Raw genomic sequence first — 21,580 nt, forward strand, 5'->3', positions numbered from 1 at the left:
ATGGTTAAACTATATTCTTTTTATTGATCTTATGAATATTTGAATTTTATGACACTTTATGTTTTCACCTTCTGTAAGCCAACATTACAATAAAGTTTTAACATATTTCACGCAATGTGTAATGATAATGTAATGTGTTTCACTTTATGAAATTAGTGATAAAATATTGAAATGTTTGAAAATATCCCATTTCTTTTTCAGATTTACATGTTACTCTATTTATAAGGAGGGTTGTCATTTGATTCTGATTTGTTATTTAATACCTTGTGCATTAAGTTTTGAAGTAGCTTTATTCTTTTTCCCAGCTTTAAACTGTAATGCGGCGTAGCGCATAAAGAGTTTTTGCAGAACTTTGCCCCCACTGGCAACAAGTTGAAATGACACCAGTGTGGTGCACTGCACAGGTTTTTTGTTTGACACAATAGGCCCGTTTACACTACACCTAAAAACCAAGCCATGCCGAGACCGGTCCGAGCTTGGTCCAGTTAACTGAGATAAATGCAGCCGTTTACACACAAGAGTTATCTCGGTTATCCCGGTTCCTTGGTTGCTCCTCGCCTCCTAGTGGCGATCTGCGGTACTACCGCTCTCTGGGGTTGAAGGCGGTGTAGGTACCAGATTGACTCGGGTCCTGCGTCTTCTGATGACGTCACTATACATTGTTGGTTTAACGTTTGCTCAATTGCGCAAAATATTGTAATTGGTCTGGACAACTTACTAAAGTAATTATAGCGGGGTGTAGGTTTTATTCAAGAGCGGGATTGCGGCTTGTAAACGGACAATTTTACGAAGACAATGGCCATGGTCCCTGCGCCTCCCGATGACGTCACCAGATTCTCCGTGGGCCTTGCGCCTCCCGATGACGTCACCTTATGGCAACACCACTCAAACAAACTACATAGAGCCCGCGGTCTGCATTTGTAACGAATCAATTTTATTAAGTTAATTTAGCGGTTTCTTTTTTCTCAAAAGCTTGAACAAATATTCAAACCATTTTACAAATAAATAAAAAAAACAAACAAATATTTGACAATTGGCTCAATGTTTGGAAGAATATTGTTAACAAAAATGGAAGGGCTAGCCAGACTAATTTATCCAGCATATATCTTAAATGTACCAAATACCACAATAAAAAAATAATCAAATTCATCACAATTTCATCTGGAATAATAAAAAAACATGTGATCAGAAAGAACAACATCAGTACAAAAAGGAGGAATGAACGTTATTGATTTTACAGTGATGAATGCCGTGATAAAATTAAATGTGGCTGCTGACTTTTATTAAAAATGAAATGAGTTTATGGTTTAGTTTCCCTTCACAACTTAAAAAAAAATTGGAGGAATTAAATTTCTCTAAGGTTGTAACTTCTTTGATCCTGCAAAATTACCGATTGAATTGTCAGACTACCACACAAGTATTCCAAAATGATGTTAAAAGTTTTCATGCCTCGACTAATTTACAGGAAAATAACCGTAAATTAACAAAATCAAATTGATTTGTAACAAATGGAGACCGCAGGCGCATAATCTAGTTTGTTTGAGTTGAGTTGCCATATATAGACGTCATCGGGTAGCACCCGAGCCAATCTGGCAGCCCGAGTCAATCTGGTACCTACAGCGGGACCGAGCAAATCAAAATGGCGGCACCCGTAATATTCAGGATGTTATTGTTAGACAGAGTCGGCTTTTGGGACGTGGATAAGACAAATGAACGTCTAATAAGGGTTTACAGACGCAGGAAACAACAACAGACGCTGAGGTTCATAAGCAGAGTCATCACTGGAAACCGTGTGGCACGGTAAGGAAGCTAGTATTATTATGAATGTCTGAAATTTGTCTGAATGGAGTGTGAATCGCTGACAGTCAGCTGACTGTAAGGGCATGACACGGTCTGCTCATGCGCTCCTCGTTATCAGGGAACCGGGCCAAAAAAAACCAGTCCGAGACCTGCTGATGAACTGGTCTGCAGTTAGCGCAGTCCGGTTATCGTTAGCGCGGTCTGGTTCAGTCTGCTGACCGTTTACACACAAGAGTTATCTCGGTTACAAAGCTCGGACTGGTCTCAGCTCGGTTAAAAAAGTGTAGTGTAAACGGGCCTAATGTCTTCTGAAGTAAGATAGTTATAAATATTGAAGTTAGACTCTCTAATGACTCAAAGTAGTCAGGGGAACGAGAGCACGCAGCGTGTCCACCCCACAACCACGCCCATAGGATTCGACCCGAATCACTCATGAACTGACTGATCCAGCCTATAGAGGCAACTGCGGTAAATAAAGGAGAACTCATTTTAGAGCCGTTTGCTGTTGCGATGACCTGGATAACTGAGAATGTGCACAGGCATGTTTATTTTCTCTACATTATTCCTCCCTGCATCCCCCATTTCTCTTCAGGTAACGTAAAAATATCTTCCCAAATACTGAAACCAAGCTGCCCCGTGTGATTACATGTCTATATTGTGATGAGACATGTTGAGAAGCTGGAATAAAATCAAATGGACCTTTTCAGACGGACATGGAACGTAGCACAGCATGACGGAGCTGCAAATTAGTGTAAACAAAATACCGGTGTGTAAATTATCCCAGTCACAAAAGACACTTTAGACATAATGTTTAGTAGGCAATTGTATTTCAAGGGTCATGCAGTATTCACGGTGCATATCAATTGGATGGATTGTAAATGCTCTGAATTCCACAATCTAATGTATTTTTGCAGCGTCTAACATATGAGTGCTCTCTGAGAGCGGTGGCAACATCGATAAAAGTCTGAGAAATGTGCTCCTAATTAGCACCACCGTCACAATTACTGATTCTCCAGATGCCATGGAGCACAGCAACATGTTGACCACAGCCGGTAGAAGCAGCTGCTAAACAACAGGGTCAACACGTCCAGCGCACAGCTAAGTGTGTTTGCACACATCTGGGCATCTGGTAATAATTCATGGAGTTCCAGGAAAAGTTGAAGCTGAAAACAAAACGAACAATAACTAAGCTCAGTCTACTTTGACTGCATGCATGCATGCACACACCCTTGTTTTTAATACTTACCGAGGACTGAGCCTTGACTTACATTTGTTTTCAGCCCTTTCTATTAGGCCCACACAATTAATCGCATTTGCAATATAGTCGCAATTGTAAAAAAAGCAATTTCCAAATCTCGAGTTCTGCAATTTTTGGCTATGTAAGAATTAATGGATAAGATGCGTCCTTTAGGTGTCGCTAATATGCTTATAGTGGGTTTGGTCCACATGGAGGGGAAGAAAGTTGCAGCAGTCAGATAATGTCATTTTATTATTTGCTATATAATCGTACTGATTTTATCAGAAACTTTTAAGAATCTCACCATAGCATTAAGAACTGGTCAAACTGTTTAATACATAGACTTGTTTATTGGTTTCATTTCATGTTCAACAAGGATTGATGTCCAACTCACAAAGCTGTTCTCTTGAAAGATAACATTCTGACTGATAAAAACAGTCAAATGTCTAGTTTTAAATAGTCCTCGTTTACAAACATCTTTATCTACAGGCCATTTTTGTAGCTTGTGGTTAATCCAGAGAAAAGTCAAAATGAAATAGCAATTTTGATTTTTGTGTAATTGTACAGCTCTACTTTCTAAGGCCTAACCCTGACCCTAAACCCTAACCTTTACCGGTACATACCTAACCCTAACCCAAAGCTAAAACTTTAATCCTAAACCTAACCACTGAGCCAGAAAAAAGTGAGGACCCAAAAAAAATGTCCTCACTTTACATCAAAGTGGTAAAATATGAAAAATATGTCATCAATAGGCTGCATGTACACACACACACACACACACACCTGAAGACAACACTGGTGCCCACGATAGATCCTAGCTCCAAGTCTAAACTGAGCTTTTTATTAAACCCCTTAAATCGATCAAAACTTTAGGATAATGTTTGGCTGGAGGGACCACCACCGACTGCTGTATCTGGATTATGCCATTCCATCTTAAACTATGGCTGCAGGATAGCGGATCAAAACAATTTTGCAATCATGGTATAGACTGGGATTGACCTGCATGTTCTTCACGCCATGACCAGAACGTCTACATCACTCCACCTGAGCGTTTGCATCTTGGTCACCAAGCTCTGCATCACATCAGGCGTGACCATTAGAGGCAGTGAGAGTTCATCCACCTGACTGAATGCATGTTGGAATGCCTGACGTGGGAAATATGTTGGCCTACAAAAAAAAAAACGCGGGCTCTTATACGTTTGTGTCATTTCTGTCTGGCATGTCAGACGGTGCAAGAGGCGGACTTCTTGTTGCCTGAAACATGGTAACAGTGACCTCACCAGGCACTGCTGCTGTCTGGGACATTCGGAGCCTTTGCAGAGGAAAACAGCCAGGACAAGAAGCTATTGTGTGATTACATCATGCAGCCATCAGACAGGTCACTATTGTGCCACTGTGGAAAGGGTGGTACTCACATCAAAACCTGTATTTGGATCCCAGCCCACGTGGCCGATGTGCCTGAGGAAGATGGAAGAGATATGTGGTGAGATCGCAGACGTGTTCACATGCAAATTCAAGTCAGTGGTTTAGCATACGCGACAAAGAGATCCAATCTGACTGCGTGCTCACTGGCAGCGGCCGGTCTGCAACGTAATATGTTTACTGCTGCCGTCAAGGCCTCTACTGTAGAAAAATACAACAGGATTTTGAACTCCTAAACTGCTTCGTCCCATCAGCATAATAAGAGGTGACAACATGGGCTGCCAGTCTGGGAGTAGGGCTGGGTGTTAAGATCCTCACAATGCGATTCCATTTTCATTCTTTGGGTCAGAATTCAGTTCAGTATTGATGTATTGTGTAATAGGTAGATGTTAGATTTTAGGGCACATGTCAATACATTTTAGATATTGATTTTTGTCCATACCAGTGCATATATTATTAAAAGTCAATATAGAGTACAACAGTGAAAACATGGCAGTAATGTACTAACATTTAAGTAAAGTGCATGTAAACCTAAATTATTCTTCTTTCCTCCTAGAAACTGGGATAAGTCATCATTTTTGAACAATAACACCTGAAGCCAGACCACATGAATCACTTGAAGCTGTCGCTCATGAACCCAGTGGTCAGGGGAACTAATCGGTCCAGAGGATTTTCTCAATAGATATTGAATTGGGGAAAATAAAAAGTAATTAATTGCAGTGCGTTTGAATACATGCTTTTACCCACCCCTATCCAGGAGCTTCATCTCTAGAAAGGCTTATGTGAGTCTTCAAAGTAAAGATGTAGCAATTAGATGACAGAGAATTCCTTTAGGATGATCCTTATATAGGACATTTTTGACCAATCTGTATTATCTGACCTAATCTGTATAATATGATTAAACTTGACTTTGTAAAGTGCCTTGAGATGACATGTTTCATGATTTGGCGCTATATACATAAAATTGAATTGAATAGCAAGAAGCCCTTTAAAACACCTAGAACATCAATAAGTTGTGTTTGGTATGGGCCTTGGACTGTTGAAAGACATTTTTAGTTCAATATGTGGGGCAATGTGACTCTGGTTCAGGTAAAATAAAAGATGACAAACCAGTGCAAGTCCTGGTGCTGAACAGGTTGCTCTGCAGTACCATGACCTGGAAACGCTGGAGCACAGGGGCGCCTAACTTTGGTCCTCAATGGCCGGTGTCCTGCAGCTTTTATATGCGTCCTGGTCCGAAACACCTGAGTCCAAAATCAGGTCGTTGGTAGGACTCTGAGGAACCAATTCAGCCTTTTGATTAAAAGTTAAGACTACTTAACTCTTCCCAAGCTTCCGAGACAAACCCCTGTAGCGGTTTGTATAAATCTGCGATTGTCAAAAACAAAAACCCCCTTTCAAACTAAACCTCCGCATTAAACACGCAACCACAAGCAGCCTCGTTATGGGTAACTGTGGGTGCTCGAATCATACAAGTCGATGCACTGAGATCAAGGGCTGTGTGTGTTCTTAAGTTGAGAAGGTGGACCCAAAAGGGGGCGTGAGCGTTTGCCTTCACAGGTTTAACTGCAGGATTGCCCCATGTTTCCCATGAACTCCGTGATCCTCGTGCAGGGTGGCGTTCGGTGCTTTAGCTCCAAACTAAGATGTTGATGGAAATGCATTTTTTTAAATCAGAAGACCAGTGAAGTCATCTAGAGTCTCTGCTCTCTCTGCACCCATGGACTCCCCCTGCGACCGCCTTGATGTTTGGTGTCACTTCAGTCCGTCACGGCCGTTCTACGACCTTCTACCATCCTTACACGTCACAGTGGATCCAGGTTTCTGACAACCTCCCAGCAAGGATATTGGTGGGTCAGCTAATATCTCCCATTGTGGACCGTCCAGTTGGGGCATAAAGAACATGTTTGGTCTCAAAGGGGTCTTAGGTACAGACAGTGATATAAAAAAGACCCCAAAACACAGGGAGTGTCTTTAAATCAATATAACAAATAATTTTATTGCTGTCATGCTCTTTAGGATGAAATGCATTTTTTTTCAGATCGTTTTTAAATACTTGTGTTGATGAAGGGACATTTTTCCTGGAGGTTAACCAACCTTTAGAACCTTGTAGACAGGTCCAGGTTGAACTACTCAGATATGACAGAAGGTAAAGGCTCTGTCTACACGCTGAGTGACGGGCGCACACAGGACACACTACAAAAGCAGCTCTCAACGCTGCTACTGTGTGACGGTGAGACTCACTGGAAGTTGCTGGGCGTGCCGATGTCAGCCTTGGTCAGCTTCTTCTTTTTGCTTTTGCTCTTCTTGTCCCTGCGGACCAGGCCGCTGTGGCTCAGCATGTTGTTGAGGTGGTAAGGCTGATGGTGGCTGTGGGAGTTGTGGAACCGCAGGTTGTTGATCTCTGGGTTCTTGATGTCCACTGTGGCCATGGGCAGAGCTGGACCTGACATGTTTAAGAGAAGATATTAATGAGAATGGACGGACAGATTTTCAAACCATTGTTAATACAGCGTGGTTTACATTTTCAGACCACTTGTGAAAAGCTGTCAGGATTGGAAAGGTGGTTTATCAGAGTCAGACACTGACGCTTACGGCCTTGATTTGAGTAGAAAGCAGTTGAAGCATTTCCTTTGTGTTGTCGGCACTTGCCTATCCCCAGCTGTACTTCTGGTCATTTCATACCCAACAGACAGACGTCTTGTACGGATTCTTTTTGACAACTAAGGAGTTCAAGTAATTTCAGTGGAGGAAACAGCTCTATGAACAAAAGAAGGTATGCACATCAACAGGAAGTCTCTTCCAAATATCAGGACAAGATCAGAGATCAGGTCCAAATACATAGAAAATGTGTGCAATAATTTTCAGGTTTAGAGGATTTTAGTATTTTTATGACAACTTTATGGTTCGGGGTAAACTATTAAGATAAATAAGTAATGGTTTTTAGGAGGCCATAAGGGTTCTGAATAGTTTGTTTACAGGTAGATGTGGAGGGGAAAAAAAGAGACTAAAGTGCACTAACCTTTGTAGTGGTTAATTTAGTTTATTTACTTGGTTAGAATACATACTAGCAGGATCTAGAACATTAAAGACTGACTGAGTGTGCCCTACAGGCCATTAATGATTCCCTAGGCGATTTATTCCTGCTACAGCACATTTTATCCATCTGTGGAAAGTCCGGAGCAAATGCCGACCATTCCTTCCGGCCCTGCAGTTAGTGGGAGCTGTTCAGTCCTTGAATTCCTTATAATCTGAATAAAACACAGCAACATCTGACATAAACACTAATCCATGACTAATCCCAGTCTAAATCCTTGGTCACCCCCTTCCCCCCCAAGAATGCCAGGGGTCTACTACTAGACCAAGAGGCTTTGCTTCAGTCTGCCACCTACAGAGATCTCCAACAGGTCTACATGTTGTTAACCTATTCTAAACACTCCTATTGAAGGGTTCAGGCAGGTTAAATCTGAACCCAACTGTACTAGACTGAGCTGGACAGAAATGTAAGGACTGGGAGTGAATAGATGGTATAGACACAAATATAAATGAGATCAGTTTGTCATGTTCCAATGTTTGAGTCAGTGCTAGGAAGAAATATGTTTCCAGAAGTACATTAGAATCTTTTATCAACAACATGGCGATATTTTTTTTGTTCAAAGAGAATGAGAGCAGGACCACAGAGGAATGACTGTTCCCAAACATAATAACAGGGGTCTCTGTAGATCAGGAGTCACCAACCTTTTAGAATTTGAGAGCTACTTCATTGTTACTGTCATACGAAGGCCTACCTGTACTAACCTTTCAACTAGACGAGTCAGAGCTCACCTTAACTTTATGGAATATAAGCATGTTTTTAATGCATTTATCATCTTAACTATGTAAGTACAAGTATGATTAAAAAGGAAGAGCATCTAAATTAAATAACATCTTAGATGCAGCTCACTGGAGGGTTGTGCTATTTTTTAACAGGCTTGATGGCACCACATGTGGTCCTGGAGGGCTACCTGGTGACCCCTGCTGTAGATTAAAGAGAGGGGGATACACTGCACCCTTCTTTGATCCAAGATGTTAACACACTAAGTTCAGAAGCAATGGAATAGTTCCTGCTGTGCTGGTAAACGTGTCCGGTTTCCAGTGAAAAAGATGTGCAAGAGATAACTGCAGGTCAGTCAGAGGAAACCCTGACCAACCTCTTTTTCTGCCAAGTCGGCGCTATTTGGGGGAGATTATGACATGGAAACTTTGGTTACAGCTGCTATGCAGTTCTGGCTGGACTCAAACTCAACACTGGACTGGTGGGAATGAGACGGACACAAGCATCCAGACCTGACAGAAAGCTAAAAATCATTAGGTTTTCTTTCTTTTCCCAGCAGGCACTGGGGTACCAGGTCTACACGGTCTGCCCACGGACACTGTGGGGTGGGCACGTTCACATTTATTCATCCTGAACAGCTGCAAAGGTCAGCTCCTATTAATGACAACGGTAATAAACTCATACTTTTAACTAGGTGTCAAGGTCAAGGATGCAAAGGACAGTTTAAAACGCCGACTCCATAATAATTTTGTCTTTGTTCTAAAATATATCTAAAACCATGTTTCACAGCAATATACACACACAATATAAATAATCAATGACTGGCAAAGTAGGAAGGCTAGAAAAGAAATAAATACTTTTCCTGTTGGTCTTCTATCTTTGAACGTTGTAGGTTCAAAAGAGAAATCAGACCTGGCTAACACAGCGTCAAACATTTCAAAGCTCCACAAAAGAAAAAAGAACAAACAATAGAAAAACCAGAAGCTGCCCTTAAACCTCTGAGCGGTGCATCTTTGAATCCAACCCTCTAAAAAGCCAAACCTATGCTCTCTAAAACACAAATACTCTGTCACTGGATCAAACTCTTAATATGCCTCATCGCTGAGACGTCGAATCTAAAGACGAGTGGTCTTTACTTTTATTTGAAGGAAAGAAAACGGTTGATAAACGATGGCATGAAGTTTAAACCAGCAGCAAGTTGCAGTGGCTGAGGGGGATTACAGATTAGGCCTAAAGTGTATCACACGAGGGCTTAAAGTGGACAACAGCAGCGAGCGGGTGCTGTACATATGGCCCGGTCGGGGTTCCTGCTGACCAGATAAACCTGCAGCAGGGCGGACTCCACCGGGAGTCGGTGTGGAAGAACACCGCTCTGCAGTCTGCTGCCATCCGTCACCGTCACAGGCCACGTCAGACTGACCAGACGCTCGGCTCCGTTAAACACCTCACAGGCGTGCTGGAGCCGAGCGTCTGTGAGCCCAGGTTCTGCTCCCGGGTGGACGGGTTACACATCAACGCACAAATGAACATTTGCTCCCTCCACTGTGTTTGTGTAAATATGGTACAGTCCAAAAGTCTTCAGCCACCATTTTAGACTAAGGGTTCTGTCGCTGTGCAGGCTTTCTGGAGTGTTTCTCCAGTTTCTTCTCCTTGGATAAAGGCAGTTTCTAGTCCTCATCTATTAACCCAGAGCACAACATGGCCGCTGTGGGAAAAGCTAAGTTCAGAGGAAAGGCTAAAGTTCTGGGCTGCTAGTGAAACTGATGACCAGCCATCAGCTGGGGTCCTTCTGGCCAACAATCATTAGTCTCTAACCTGACTGAAAGTAAAACGCAGACAGAAGCCATCTGGTTCCTTGACTCAACACGTACGGAGCGGGTCCCGTTTTACAGGTGGGGGACTGGGACTCTCAGGAGGAGCTCATTAAACTCCCAACCAGAGAGAGTGATGGGTTCAGACACATGCTGCAGAGCGCTTTGCCACGGTTCAGTCTGGCTCTAATTTAACAGGAAACCTATTATTAAAATAAAGCCGGTGACAGAATATATGCCGTCTAAAAATACTTGAATACCACCTGTTTCCAAATATCTGTTCTGATTTTTTTTTTTTTTATTTCCATAAAGAAATTTACAACTAAAAATGTTATAAGCATTAGTAAACAAATCTAATGTATTTATTGGAAGAATTGATAATTACAGGTGAAATCCGTAATTCCTCACGCATAACATTAACCTCTGGACCAGATGCCCCCCAATGGACCCCCATGCTCATCTAATTGAGGCTTGGAGCTCCTGTTCATCCTCCTGGTCTCATAAAACTGCTGAAGGGCAGCCAGCGGGGTTAGGAAGCGGTTGCTTGAGCACTGGTCCGATATTTCAGTGCCTTCTGAGAGGCAACTGACAACGGCTGCAGAAAACATTCGTGTCGTTGGGGAAATCGTTTGGCCATGCCTGAACATGCAAATCAGGTAACAACGGAGCTGCAGCAATGCCACCGAGGTGGCCTAAATGCTTCCTGCTGTAGACTCCTTAAGAGGCGGAGAGACAGAAATGAAAGAAGGCAATATGCTGAGAGGACGGAAGAACTGAGACTAAAAGAGTTTGACATACCATGTTTCAGGTCACCTCTTTTCTCTGCAAGAGACAAATTAACAAAATCATGGTTACTGAAGGGCCGGGCTGAGGCAGAGGGCGGCTGGTGTTAACGGGAGGGCTTAAAAAGCAGGAAGACGGAAAGCTTGCTGGAGATTTTAGAAACAGCTCAGTGTTCTGCAGGCTCGGGCCGGTTCAGAACAACTCTGGTCCCAATGGGTCACTGAGGAGCAGCAGGAAAGCGGAATGGACCGTGTGTCTGGACTTCAGTCCAGAACCTCCTGCAGATTCTGTTAACGTCACCACAGAGCTCACATGCAAAGAGGGAAACCGTGACGACAAGAAACAGGAACATGAGAACAGAAGCTTCCAGGAGCAGAGAAGAAACCTGACCCAAACCCGGCAGCTGGCACACACACTCACACACACACACACACACACACACACACACACACACACACACACACACACACTCTCCATGTCCAGGTGATGGGTTGACCAGAGCTCTGGGACAAGCCTTGGATTGTTTTAGAACCTAACCGTGCTTTAAACAGAACCAGAACCATCTCCCTGACTCGGCTGTTGGGTTCCTTAATGCGGATTGTTCTCTAGCAAACATCGGAGGCCAGAAACAGAACCGTTCCAGTCATGCTGAGGCGGTTCTGCTGGGTTTGATTCGGTAAAAGGGGCTTACGTAACCAGGTTACGTCACAACTGGCCATGGTCCATCACCTTAAATCTCAGTGAAACACGTTAGAGTTTGCAGATTTAATGTGAAAATGTTCAAAGGGCGTGAAAACCTTGGCGCCCAGACGCCGTTTCTAGCCTGAACTGAGTCAGAACCAGAAGTCTTACGGGCCAGCAGCATCAAAGAGCTGCCATGGGAGCCCTTAGTGTCACAGCAGGTAAACCCTCCCGCCTCCAGGGCAGGTGGTCAGCTGGCAGACCGCTTACAGCTGCATGTGATGCTCTGGAAGTGTACAAAACAAACAGCTCAGGAATCTGCTCCCTTACTTTGGGTGAATACATCGTTCCGCGGGTTCTGTTTAGCTGAAAACAGTTTGCCCAACAACAACCAGCACCAGGTTTCTGTTACATCAGAGCAGGGCGCAGGGGGCAGCTTTTAGAAGTTAGAAGCAGAGTGGTGACGGCGGCTGAGAGCGCAGGACAAGACCAGGGCGAGCGGCGGCACTCACCCGTTTTGCGTTGCCTCCTGTTGAGCAGGTCGCTGACCGCCACCCTGAACCGCTTGGCTTCTTCTTCGCTGGCGAAGTTCAAACCGATCTGACAGCTCTGAGAGGAGGAGGAGCCGCTGTCATTAAATCACAGAACACACGTCTGGGCTCAAACTGCTCCGACAGCAACCAGAAACACTTACGTCTCCTGCGAAGGTGATGAAGTACGGCCTGGGGCTGCTGATGGAGAAGTTGTGGTAGAGTTCTTGTTCGAACATGGTTTTCCCTTCCTGTGAAACCACAAAGCAAACAGTGGGGAGAGGATTCTTCCTGAACCGGTAAAGGACGGCACATCCTTTGGTTTAGTTAAAAAGAAGATCAGCTGTGCAGGGGCTTTTCCCTCACGGCGAATCCCCCTAACATGTTCTTACTCAGGTGAATGCTGCCACCTGCTAACCATGACCCTTTGGTCCTGTTGAAAGCGCGCACATCCTGCCATTGCAACGGTATGATATGAACGGACAGAGTGATCCACGCTGGTGGTGACCTGTTCATAGCAGGACGATGACCTAAAGGCAGCTAATGAGTCATTTCTGTCCAGAAGATACAAAGTGGAGATGGAGCACAGAGTTTCTGATGGGTTTAGGTTCTCTGGTTTTTGTAAAACTTGGCTGATACCAGATTGGAGCAGAGTCAGATTTCCCTTTAACAACAACAGTTTTATCGTGGCCCCCCTCCTATCTTTCCTCCAGAGAGCGGCCGGCAGACGTGACATCACAGCTTCTGTCAGAGAGGGGAGTCACTTTTTAACATCTTGCATCTCTAAAACAAAGACAGACTTATAGCAGAAGTTAGATTTTGAGCATCCTTTGATCTCCCGTATTAGCAGTTAGGGAAAGACCCTAAACCAGGGATCGTCAACCCCAGTCCTCAAGGTCTGGTGAGACGTGTTCTTGGTCCAACATGCCTGAATCACCTCCTCAATATGCAGTCAGGTTCTCCTGAGTCCTGCCAATGACCTGATTATTTGATCCAGATGTGCTGGACCAGTGACACATAAAGGTAGCAGGACACCGGCCCTCTACGACTAAAGTTGACGATCCCTAAGTTTATGTCTCCAATTCAAAAAAAGAAAGAAGCAAACTTCCTCTACTGCAGACTGAGTTAGCTTAGCATAAGAGCATAAGGTCAACCACTTCACCGATGGTTCAGAGAGCAGAGTGAGGCTTCTGAAGGAGCTCTGATTGGCTGAACGCCTTGATCGTCACCTCGTCTCTACTGGTCCATCACAGCACACCGGGGTCAAAGTTCAACCAATTTTATCTTTGAGCTGAGCGCAGCCTGGGCTCATGGAGCGGCTCGGACCTCCGTCCCGAGGCGGGAGCTGTGCTGCACTGCTGCGCGGAGCAGAGATAGGAATGAATGGATTCAGGCCAGAAGCCTCTGAAACGGCTTTACCCGCGGACCTGATCGATCTGTTCCTGGAGCTACGGGCCGGAGGAGGATCCTGAACCACCGGGGAGTCCAGTAAGAAAAGCTGTAATGATGTGCTCCATCGTTACCATTTATACAATCATCCAGGGAATTATTCTACAGATTACTCGATTACTAAGATAGTAGTTCCAGTCCTACTTAGACGTGGTGTGTTCACTGTAAGGACAAAGATCAGAATTTAGAGTTTCCATCCAAATGGCCACCGACCAGAGCAGCTGATGCTGAAAGCGCCTAATGTCCCCACTAAGCACGTCTGCCGTTAGGCTTTAGGACGTTATGCTCCATCTCCGTCTACTTGTGCTCTCCACTGTTACTGCATAAAGTCACAGTGGCAGAAAACCTGCCTGTGTTGCACCTGCTAAACGTTCTGTGGAAGAAAGTGAAGCAAGCCTTACCTTGATGTCGAACACCCTGATGAAGTAGGACCTCTGAGGATTGTCTTTGACCAAACAAGCCACGCCGCAGCACCTTTTGGCCCAGCCGCCGCTCCGCTCGGCCCTGTACACCTGCACCACCGCCGAACACAGGGTCTGCACACACAGAGGGAGGTCCCGTGGTGAACAGGAGCCGCTGCGCGCCTTCAAGGAGCTACAGCTGATTGAGGCAGCCCCATGGGGGGGAGCAGAACGCTGCTTGATACCAGAGCGAGACAAAGGTCGGGACAGCGGGCCTAGTGAGGTCCGGCAGGAAGCTGTATCTTTGAGAATCACACCACAGGTCACATGCAAATCTCTCTACAGGAACATTTCACTCCTGACTTTATAGCAGAACGCCGAGATGGGAAACAACGAAGAGACGGCGCTAAATAAAGTTTGTCATCTGAAGAATGTTGTTCTGGGCGTGAGGGAGAGCCAATGGGCTGTCTTCATTTGTGGTTCTGGAGGTTTCTGCAGAGCTTGCGTCGCGTTCATTGCCCCGCCAGGCCTTCTCTCCTGGCGGCTCTGAGCCACTCTGGCCATCGCAGGAGGAAATGCCAAGGACTACTTCCTCCTCAGGTCAGAGCCACTCCAGGAAGCCCGTTCCACTGTTAAATCACCGCTCAGCGTTACACACGCGAGGTCGCCAGACGGAGCGATAGCAGAATCTGCAGGTTCTCGCTGAGGGGGGGGGGGGGGGAACCCACGCAGCAGTCAACACAAAACCGACTCCAACCTTTCCTGGCAGATCTGGAGCATTTTTACCTCTACAGTTCAAACGGCTGAACCGGCTCATCGCAAACAAACCGCAGCCTTGACATGAGACATCACCGACAGAAACAGTTCAGATGGCTTGGTCTGCTCTGGGCTTCCGTAGGAAAAGAGCAGCGAAGCGTCAGCATAGAGCGTGGACGGCTCTGAAGCGACTTCATTTCAGCTCATGAAAACAATACAACCATGCATGCCATGCATTGTCCCCAGATCATCTTAAAGCCTTCTACAAAAGTATCCATTCCCTTTAAATCACAACCACTTCAGTGAATTATGGGGAGATTTTCTTTGGTGGACCGACATGAGGCTTCGTAACACTGAAGAGGGGTAAAGGACACATGTGCATTGGTGTTCAGCTCCCCTGGCTCTCTACCTAATAGATATCTACAGACAGGATCTGCTGCCCAAATCAGCCCAGGCTCAGTCCGACTGGATGGAGAGAGCATCTCTGACCATAGATGTTCAACCTTCATACAGAATCCTTAACAGGATTAAGGTCTGGACTTTAACTAGGCCCTTCTGGCACATGAATCCGCCCTGATCTGAACCATCTGGCAGAACCTCCTCTCTGGCTGCATGTTCAGGGTGGTTGTCCTGCTGGAAGGTGAACCTTGACCCCAGTCTCAGGTCCGCTGCAGCCTCCAGCAGCTTTGCTTCCTGTGATTGGAGCAGCTTTCCAGTCCCTCCTCACAGCATGACACTGCCACCGCCAAGCAGGGCGTGCTCCCTGATCTGAAAACCTAAGGGACGTTTCGGACCACGTCACCGAAAGCTCCGTCTCTATTTAGTCGTTTAAAACATAACTAGAAGAAAAAATAAAAACACACCTGGCACGTGTCTTCGCCTCAGTTTTAAAACAATAGTGCAGTGAAGTTAGAAAAGCCCTGCTTTTCTAACTTCCTTCGCCCGGAAGCTGTGCTGCAGAGCTGACTCTGGAGTTGATTTTAGCCGTGCTGTTGTCGTCTTCTCTAACAACCCCACTGCTACTTCTAACGCACACTTTGTGCCGCGTTACGTCCACAGCCTCACACTTCCCTGACGCCCTTTAGGAGTCAGGAAACACAGCTTCCTCCACATGTGGAGGAAACACATGATGATGACCTTCAAAGGCAGCGAAAGGGAATACCGCTGACTGCAAACTTTTGTCGCTCCGTCACCGTTTTCCCCAACAAATAACCCTGAAGCCCTTCAGGCCGGAGGACGTGCCACCTTCAAGTTGTTCTGCGGCGCCCGCGAGACCGAGGTCCGACCGGATTCTGGACCTTCAGCACATTTAAGACGATCACGAGTGGAAAAGGTGTCATAATAGCAACACGTTCATTCAGTTTGTAATGAAAAGCACACCTACCAAAACAGGAGCATTAGCATTATTATTAGTAAATATGGTGATTTTTTTTTTTTTTTTTAGCAGTTTATCCATATTTCTTCCGGTTCCTTCATCAAAACGAGCCCACCTCTCTCCTTGAACTTTAGGTTGTTGGTTCCAACGCTCTGCATCAGCTCTGTGGAAGGACAGCCAATGCAGCTGGCACCTTAAATAGTAAAGCCCACCAACTGTGGACCCCTTTGAGCTGCTGGCATCGCTAAGTGCAATGACGGATGCGCTCTCATTAGTTTACATGGAACTTGAATGTAAACCTGTTATTGAAAAAAATCTGCATTTTTTTCGCTAACCAAAAAAATTAAAAGCTAAAATTTGAGAAGCAACACAATCAGAGAGAGCTGAGCGTTAATGCTGAAGATGACCATGGCGCAAATTCATGTGCAAATATTTGCTTTACAAAAAACAAAACAAAAACAAAAAAAAAACACTTGAATGTAAAGAAATGGCTGATACTGATGATTTGTTTAATAAATACCTTCAATCAAACGGTATTAGGAAAATCAGGGATGCTAGAATAACCACAGCTTGTGTCATGTTAATCTCTTTCTGCTGTGGCTTGATGCTCAATGAAGAAGTCTGGCATTATTTTTCATCCCAACAACCAGTTCAGACTGAACGACGTGAGCATCTGCTGTTAGTTGGTTCTTTACCTCCTGATAACAGAGAGGGGCCCCCAAGTCCGGTCCATCCTGCAGCTTTTAGACGCATGGCTCCTGGATCAGAGGAATGGCCTCTGCAGAGCTGGGCGGGCTGCTGCTGCTGCTGCTGCTCAGGGAACTCGGCCATCTGATCCCGGTGTGCTGGAGCAGGGATGCTTCTAAAGGCTGCAGGACGGTGGCTCCGAGGACCGGGCTCCGGGGGGCCCTCTGCTCCAAAACATGCGTGTGCTCCTTACAGCAAAACGCAGCAACACGTTTTATTTTTGTTTTGGTTAACACTGCATGAACGCGCATTACTGAAATAATCAGTTGCCATTTACTATAATCCATTTAGAAATCCTGCGCACAGTGACGCTGCAACAAGGGTCATTTTGTAATGTGCAGTTCAGCCCTAATACTAATGCTAAGTCTTCTGTTCTCCAGCGTCATATGCCGCGTTATGCTAGCTAACAGAGCAGGGCTCGCTGCCTGCGCTGCCTGGCGCCGGGTGCACCTGCTGCAGCCTGCACGGGGGTCAACTCACCGCGCATTTCCTGCCCAGGTAGCCGAACAGGCAGTCGTTCTCCTGCGGGGTGAGGAGCAGCGAGCCCACGTTCGCGGCCCTGCGGGGCGGAGGGTGGCTGTTCATGGCTCCGAGCTGGCTTGGATACCCCGGGTGCGGCGAGCTTCTGCTGGGACTGGCCTTAACCTTCTCTCCTCGGGACAGAATTTCCATGCGGGCTCCGGTCGCCGTGGCCTGCAACCATCTCCGCTCAGTCCCGCTGCGGCCAGGAGGACCGAGCAGGGGGAGGGAGGCGGGGGTTAGGCTCCAGGTTGCTTTCAGCTGGAGAAAGGTCGTTATATACTCCGCTTGGTGTAAAATGTAGAGCTGCGTACTTCGTAAATGTCCGGAGTTGGACAAACACGCAACTTTGATTCGGGAAGTCCAGCAGCCTGAGGAGCTGTGGATGAATCCAACATGGCAGCGGGAGGGAGGGGACCACTTTAAACAGGGAGCGGGGGGAGGGAGTACTGCTTCCAACAACCTCCCTCAGCCTCCGTTCTCATACACTTTAAGGGGAAATGTTATCGGAACAGTGACAATCTTTACGTAAATCTTAAAACCAACTCGCGTACGAATGTTTCTTTTTTTTAGCTGTAACTAAGCGAGGCTGTTTGTTCCCACCAAATGGTACAGTCCGCTGAGGCAGGAGGAGGAATGCGGCTCTGCGGAGGAGAGGAGAGGAGAGTGTGACGTTGTTCGGTTAGGATAGCTTGGCGCATGTGACGCGCTTCACGTTTTGTACACAATACACAAAGCGGGGTCAAGAAGTTTGATGCTAATCGCACAGTTATGCCACATACTTTTACAGTTGTATTGCACAAATAAAAAGAGGGCAAAATTCGTAGATTATTTCCTTTTATTAAAATCGTTCATCCATTTTTTTGGATGCGCAGTTTGTGGTCTGCTTATCTTCTGCGGTCTTTGGGCGAGAGGCGGGGTTCACCTTGACCAGGTCAGAGGGCTGTCACAGGGCAACACAGAGACACCAACCAGCCATGTGCTCACAGCCGGGCCGAGCGCACCTAAACAGACCAGTTAGACAAACATTCACGTTTTATGACTGCAAGAGCAGGGCCGGATCTAAAAAGAAGTATTTAAGGGGGCCGGCAAGAGAGGGGCAAGAACATTACATGAGGGGCAGCTCCTGTATTGCTATTGCTTCTAGATGTTCTCTGGATTGTTTAGTGACCCACGGAGACTGAGCTTTTCTGCTGTTACTACCAGATTCTGGAACGATCTTCTACCGATAATAAGGAAATCTAACACCTTCAATGGTTTTAGGTCCCATTTTATTTATTTTTATTTTTTTTGCATTTTTAAATTAGGCTTTTTATTCCAGTTGAGCCAAAATTTTAAACTTATTTTAAGTCTCACTTCCTTAACTTACTGGATTTAGCTTTTGTCATTGGTCAACTGTTGTGTGTCTGTTTGTCTTCTAGTACATTTACAGACCTGTCCAGCACTTCCTGGGTATCTAAAGTGTTCTATAAATATATGATTGATTAATTATGAATGTATGTGATTATAATAGGTGTGAGTATGTGTGTGTGGTTGTTTGTCCTGTCTGTCTCTATGTTGCCCTGGTATAGACTGACGATCTGTCCAGGGTGTACCCTGCCTCTCACCCAGAGACCGCAGGAGAAAGGCATAATACATGTAGGCTAGTATGTATTATATAAACTAAACTAATTAAACAAAGATATGATTTTACTCAAAGCAAAACATACATACAATTTTATGTATACAGTTCCTAATTACTAAAATAATAATACTAATAATCTCACAAAAGATGAGAGTCTAGGGAATGTTTTTTTGCCCATTCTAAAATTATGTTAGGCAACGTTCTGTTTATTTAGCATTTCACTGTCAGTTTAATCTGAACTGTTTATATGGGGCCCGGTCCCCACTGCCGTAGGCCTCAGACTTGTTCCTTTTTAACTTCCTCAGATGTGAAGCGACCCATGGTTTTTTATTATTGTTTGTGCAGAAGGTCTTGGTCTGCACACACGTCCTCACAAAAAAACAACCTATGATGTCACAGCTCAGTTCATTTAGATCAGTGGCTGCAGCCTAAAGCAGCCCTGGTGACAGTGGCCCAGTGTGTCCATGTGTAGTGCAGTGGGCTAAGTCTGTGCCTTTGCTACAGGGGACCTGGCTTTGAATCCTGGTTGTGCCAGTGATTGCCTCTGGTGTAAACCTCTACTAAGTCTGTGTGCAAGTTGTAATGACTTGCTGTGGTGACTCCTGAAGCAGCAGAATGGTGGTAGAGAGCAGGATCATTCACAAAAACATCTACTTTTGAGATTGTGAGTTGTCTTTCGGGATGTGTGAGAGTTGTTATTCATGATTCACTGTAGGCTTGCCAGCATCATCTCACTGACCACCTCCTCAAAGTTGTCAGGTTTAGAGCTGAACACAGATGTGCCTGACAAGTTTAGGATCAGAAGCCTTCAAAGACTGTGTTCACGTGGTGTCTCTCTGAGATCGAATTATTTGTCTTTTTGAGTCATCAACCAGTCACCTCAACAGAAATTCAATTCAAAAATACTTTATTAATTCCAAAGGGAAATTAAATGCTGGTGTAACTCACAGGGGTTTCTTCACTGAGTTGTTGTAGATGCTGAAGGCGCCAGGAAGGATCTCCAGTCTCTGACTGAAGACATGATGTTGTTGAACAACAGTCTGATTAAGCTTCTTTATCGGCTCATTGAGCTTCTTTGAGTCAGTTGCTCCGATGCTGCTACCCCAACATATGACGACAGAGGAGATGACACTCTCCACAACAGACTTATATAAGATCTGCAGCATCTTGCTGCAAACCCTGAAGGTCCTAAACTTCCTCAGGAAGTACAGACTGCTCTGTCCCTCCTTTTAGACAGCTTCACAGTTGCGTCTCCAGTCCAGTCTGTTGTCCAGGTGAACACTGGGATATTTATACTCCTCCTTTGTATCCCAAAGATCTCACATTTCCCATAATAATCAATAGAAGAGATGGCTGAAATTTCCTTCTTCTCTTTCTTCTTCTTGACCTTGCTCTGCATCCCGTGTCCTGCTGTCATCTAGAATGGTTTGACCCACCTCCTCATATCCTGGTACGCACACTCACTTGGACCTTTCAGCTCAGCTGGACTATCATCTTCCACAGTTTTCACCACTGGTTTATGCGTTGTCTACTTCTAAGAGACAAGAAGAAAAGAAGTAAAAGGAAAAAAATAAATGACTTCTCATCAGCATATTTTCACCAAAAAAAACAAAAAACAAAAAACTGAAGTGAATGTAACATATTAGCTAGAAAAAAGGTGGAGGCTCTCTGATGCCAGACAATCATAAATCTTTGAGAGAAAAAAAAACTATTTTCCATGACTGAATAGAAAAACTTTCTACAATAAGACAACTATATCTCTGACATTGTAAACTCAGAAATTCATCTAGATCATCTCACGACCCCCCCGGAGGGTCCTAACCCCCACTTTGGGAACCCCTGCTCTACTGGACCCCAGTCGACAGTTACAGATTAAGTTACAGATTAAGAATTTACAACATGCAACCTTTGCAGTCAAGCTAATACCAGAGCAGTCTAGGAGGAACGCTATAGATCAAGATATTGATTGATGCATACGAGGACTTCAGGTGAAGGCAGGAAATAAATGGATATGCTGTTGTAATAACATAGGCACGAGGCGATAAACTCTCTTCTTGACATGCGTCAACTACCAAGACATATGTGGGTTGTGGGCATAAACAAAATGGTAATGGGGAAATAAACAGCCTGCAACACAGCGCTGGGAAACACCATGCAGTAAAACAGAAAACATTGAGTTTATCCAGCCTGAGACGAATTCTATTGCAAAAGTAATATTGATGTAAAACCAACACTTCAGAGCAAAGAAATGGCATCACATGATTTATTTTACTACATTGCTTTTCCTTTTGCTAATTAGTCTAAGCAAAAGCTTGTAATGCATTTAGTTTTACAGTGTGTATATTTAAGGGGGCAGTGGGATGCCACACTGAGCTCCCTGGGGCTAAGGGTCTTTCTCAGGGACCCAGGGTGGAAGTTTGCAGGGATTGAACCAGGTTCTTGTAGCCTTCTCAGAACGCAGATACGCTGCTCTAACCAATAGGCTACTACTTGCCTACTACTTCTATGTTATTTCTAACTTATATCCAATGTTAATTGTTTATAAGTAAATCTAATTCACACATAACAGTAGTTTAAATCTTTACAAAAAATAGATTTCATCTGATGTGCAATCAAATTCTGGACATTGGA

At 44.9% G+C, this 21,580-nt stretch overlaps 1 protein-coding gene across 2 annotated transcripts in view; it reads right to left on the reverse strand.

Moving 5' to 3' along the window:
* wasla (WASP like actin nucleation promoting factor a) overlaps positions 1-17,747 on the reverse strand; it is a 28,729-nt gene extending 10,982 nt beyond the window's left edge. The window contains exons 1-7 of one of the 2 annotated variants that reach the window (XM_036145569.1): positions 17,287-17,747; positions 13,929-14,063; positions 12,243-12,329; positions 12,061-12,157; positions 10,883-10,906; positions 6,704-6,905; positions 4,453-4,495 (exon numbers count right to left, since the gene is read on the reverse strand). In XM_036145569.1, coding sequence (XP_036001462.1) covers positions 4,453-4,495; positions 6,704-6,905; positions 10,883-10,906; positions 12,061-12,157; positions 12,243-12,329; positions 13,929-14,063; positions 17,287-17,478 — 780 coding nt within the window. In that variant the 5' untranslated portion in view covers positions 17,479-17,747. The remainder of the gene's footprint in view (positions 1-4,452; positions 4,496-6,703; positions 6,906-10,882; positions 10,907-12,060; positions 12,158-12,242; positions 12,330-13,928; positions 14,064-17,286) is intronic. The other variant, XM_036145571.1, reaches the window with a different exon arrangement.
* Positions 17,748-21,580: the final 3,833 nt, after the last annotated feature.

Source organism: Fundulus heteroclitus, chromosome 2 (assembly GCF_011125445.2).
Source record: "Fundulus heteroclitus isolate FHET01 chromosome 2, MU-UCD_Fhet_4.1, whole genome shotgun sequence".
NCBI lineage: Eukaryota > Metazoa > Chordata > Actinopteri > Cyprinodontiformes > Fundulidae > Fundulus > Fundulus heteroclitus.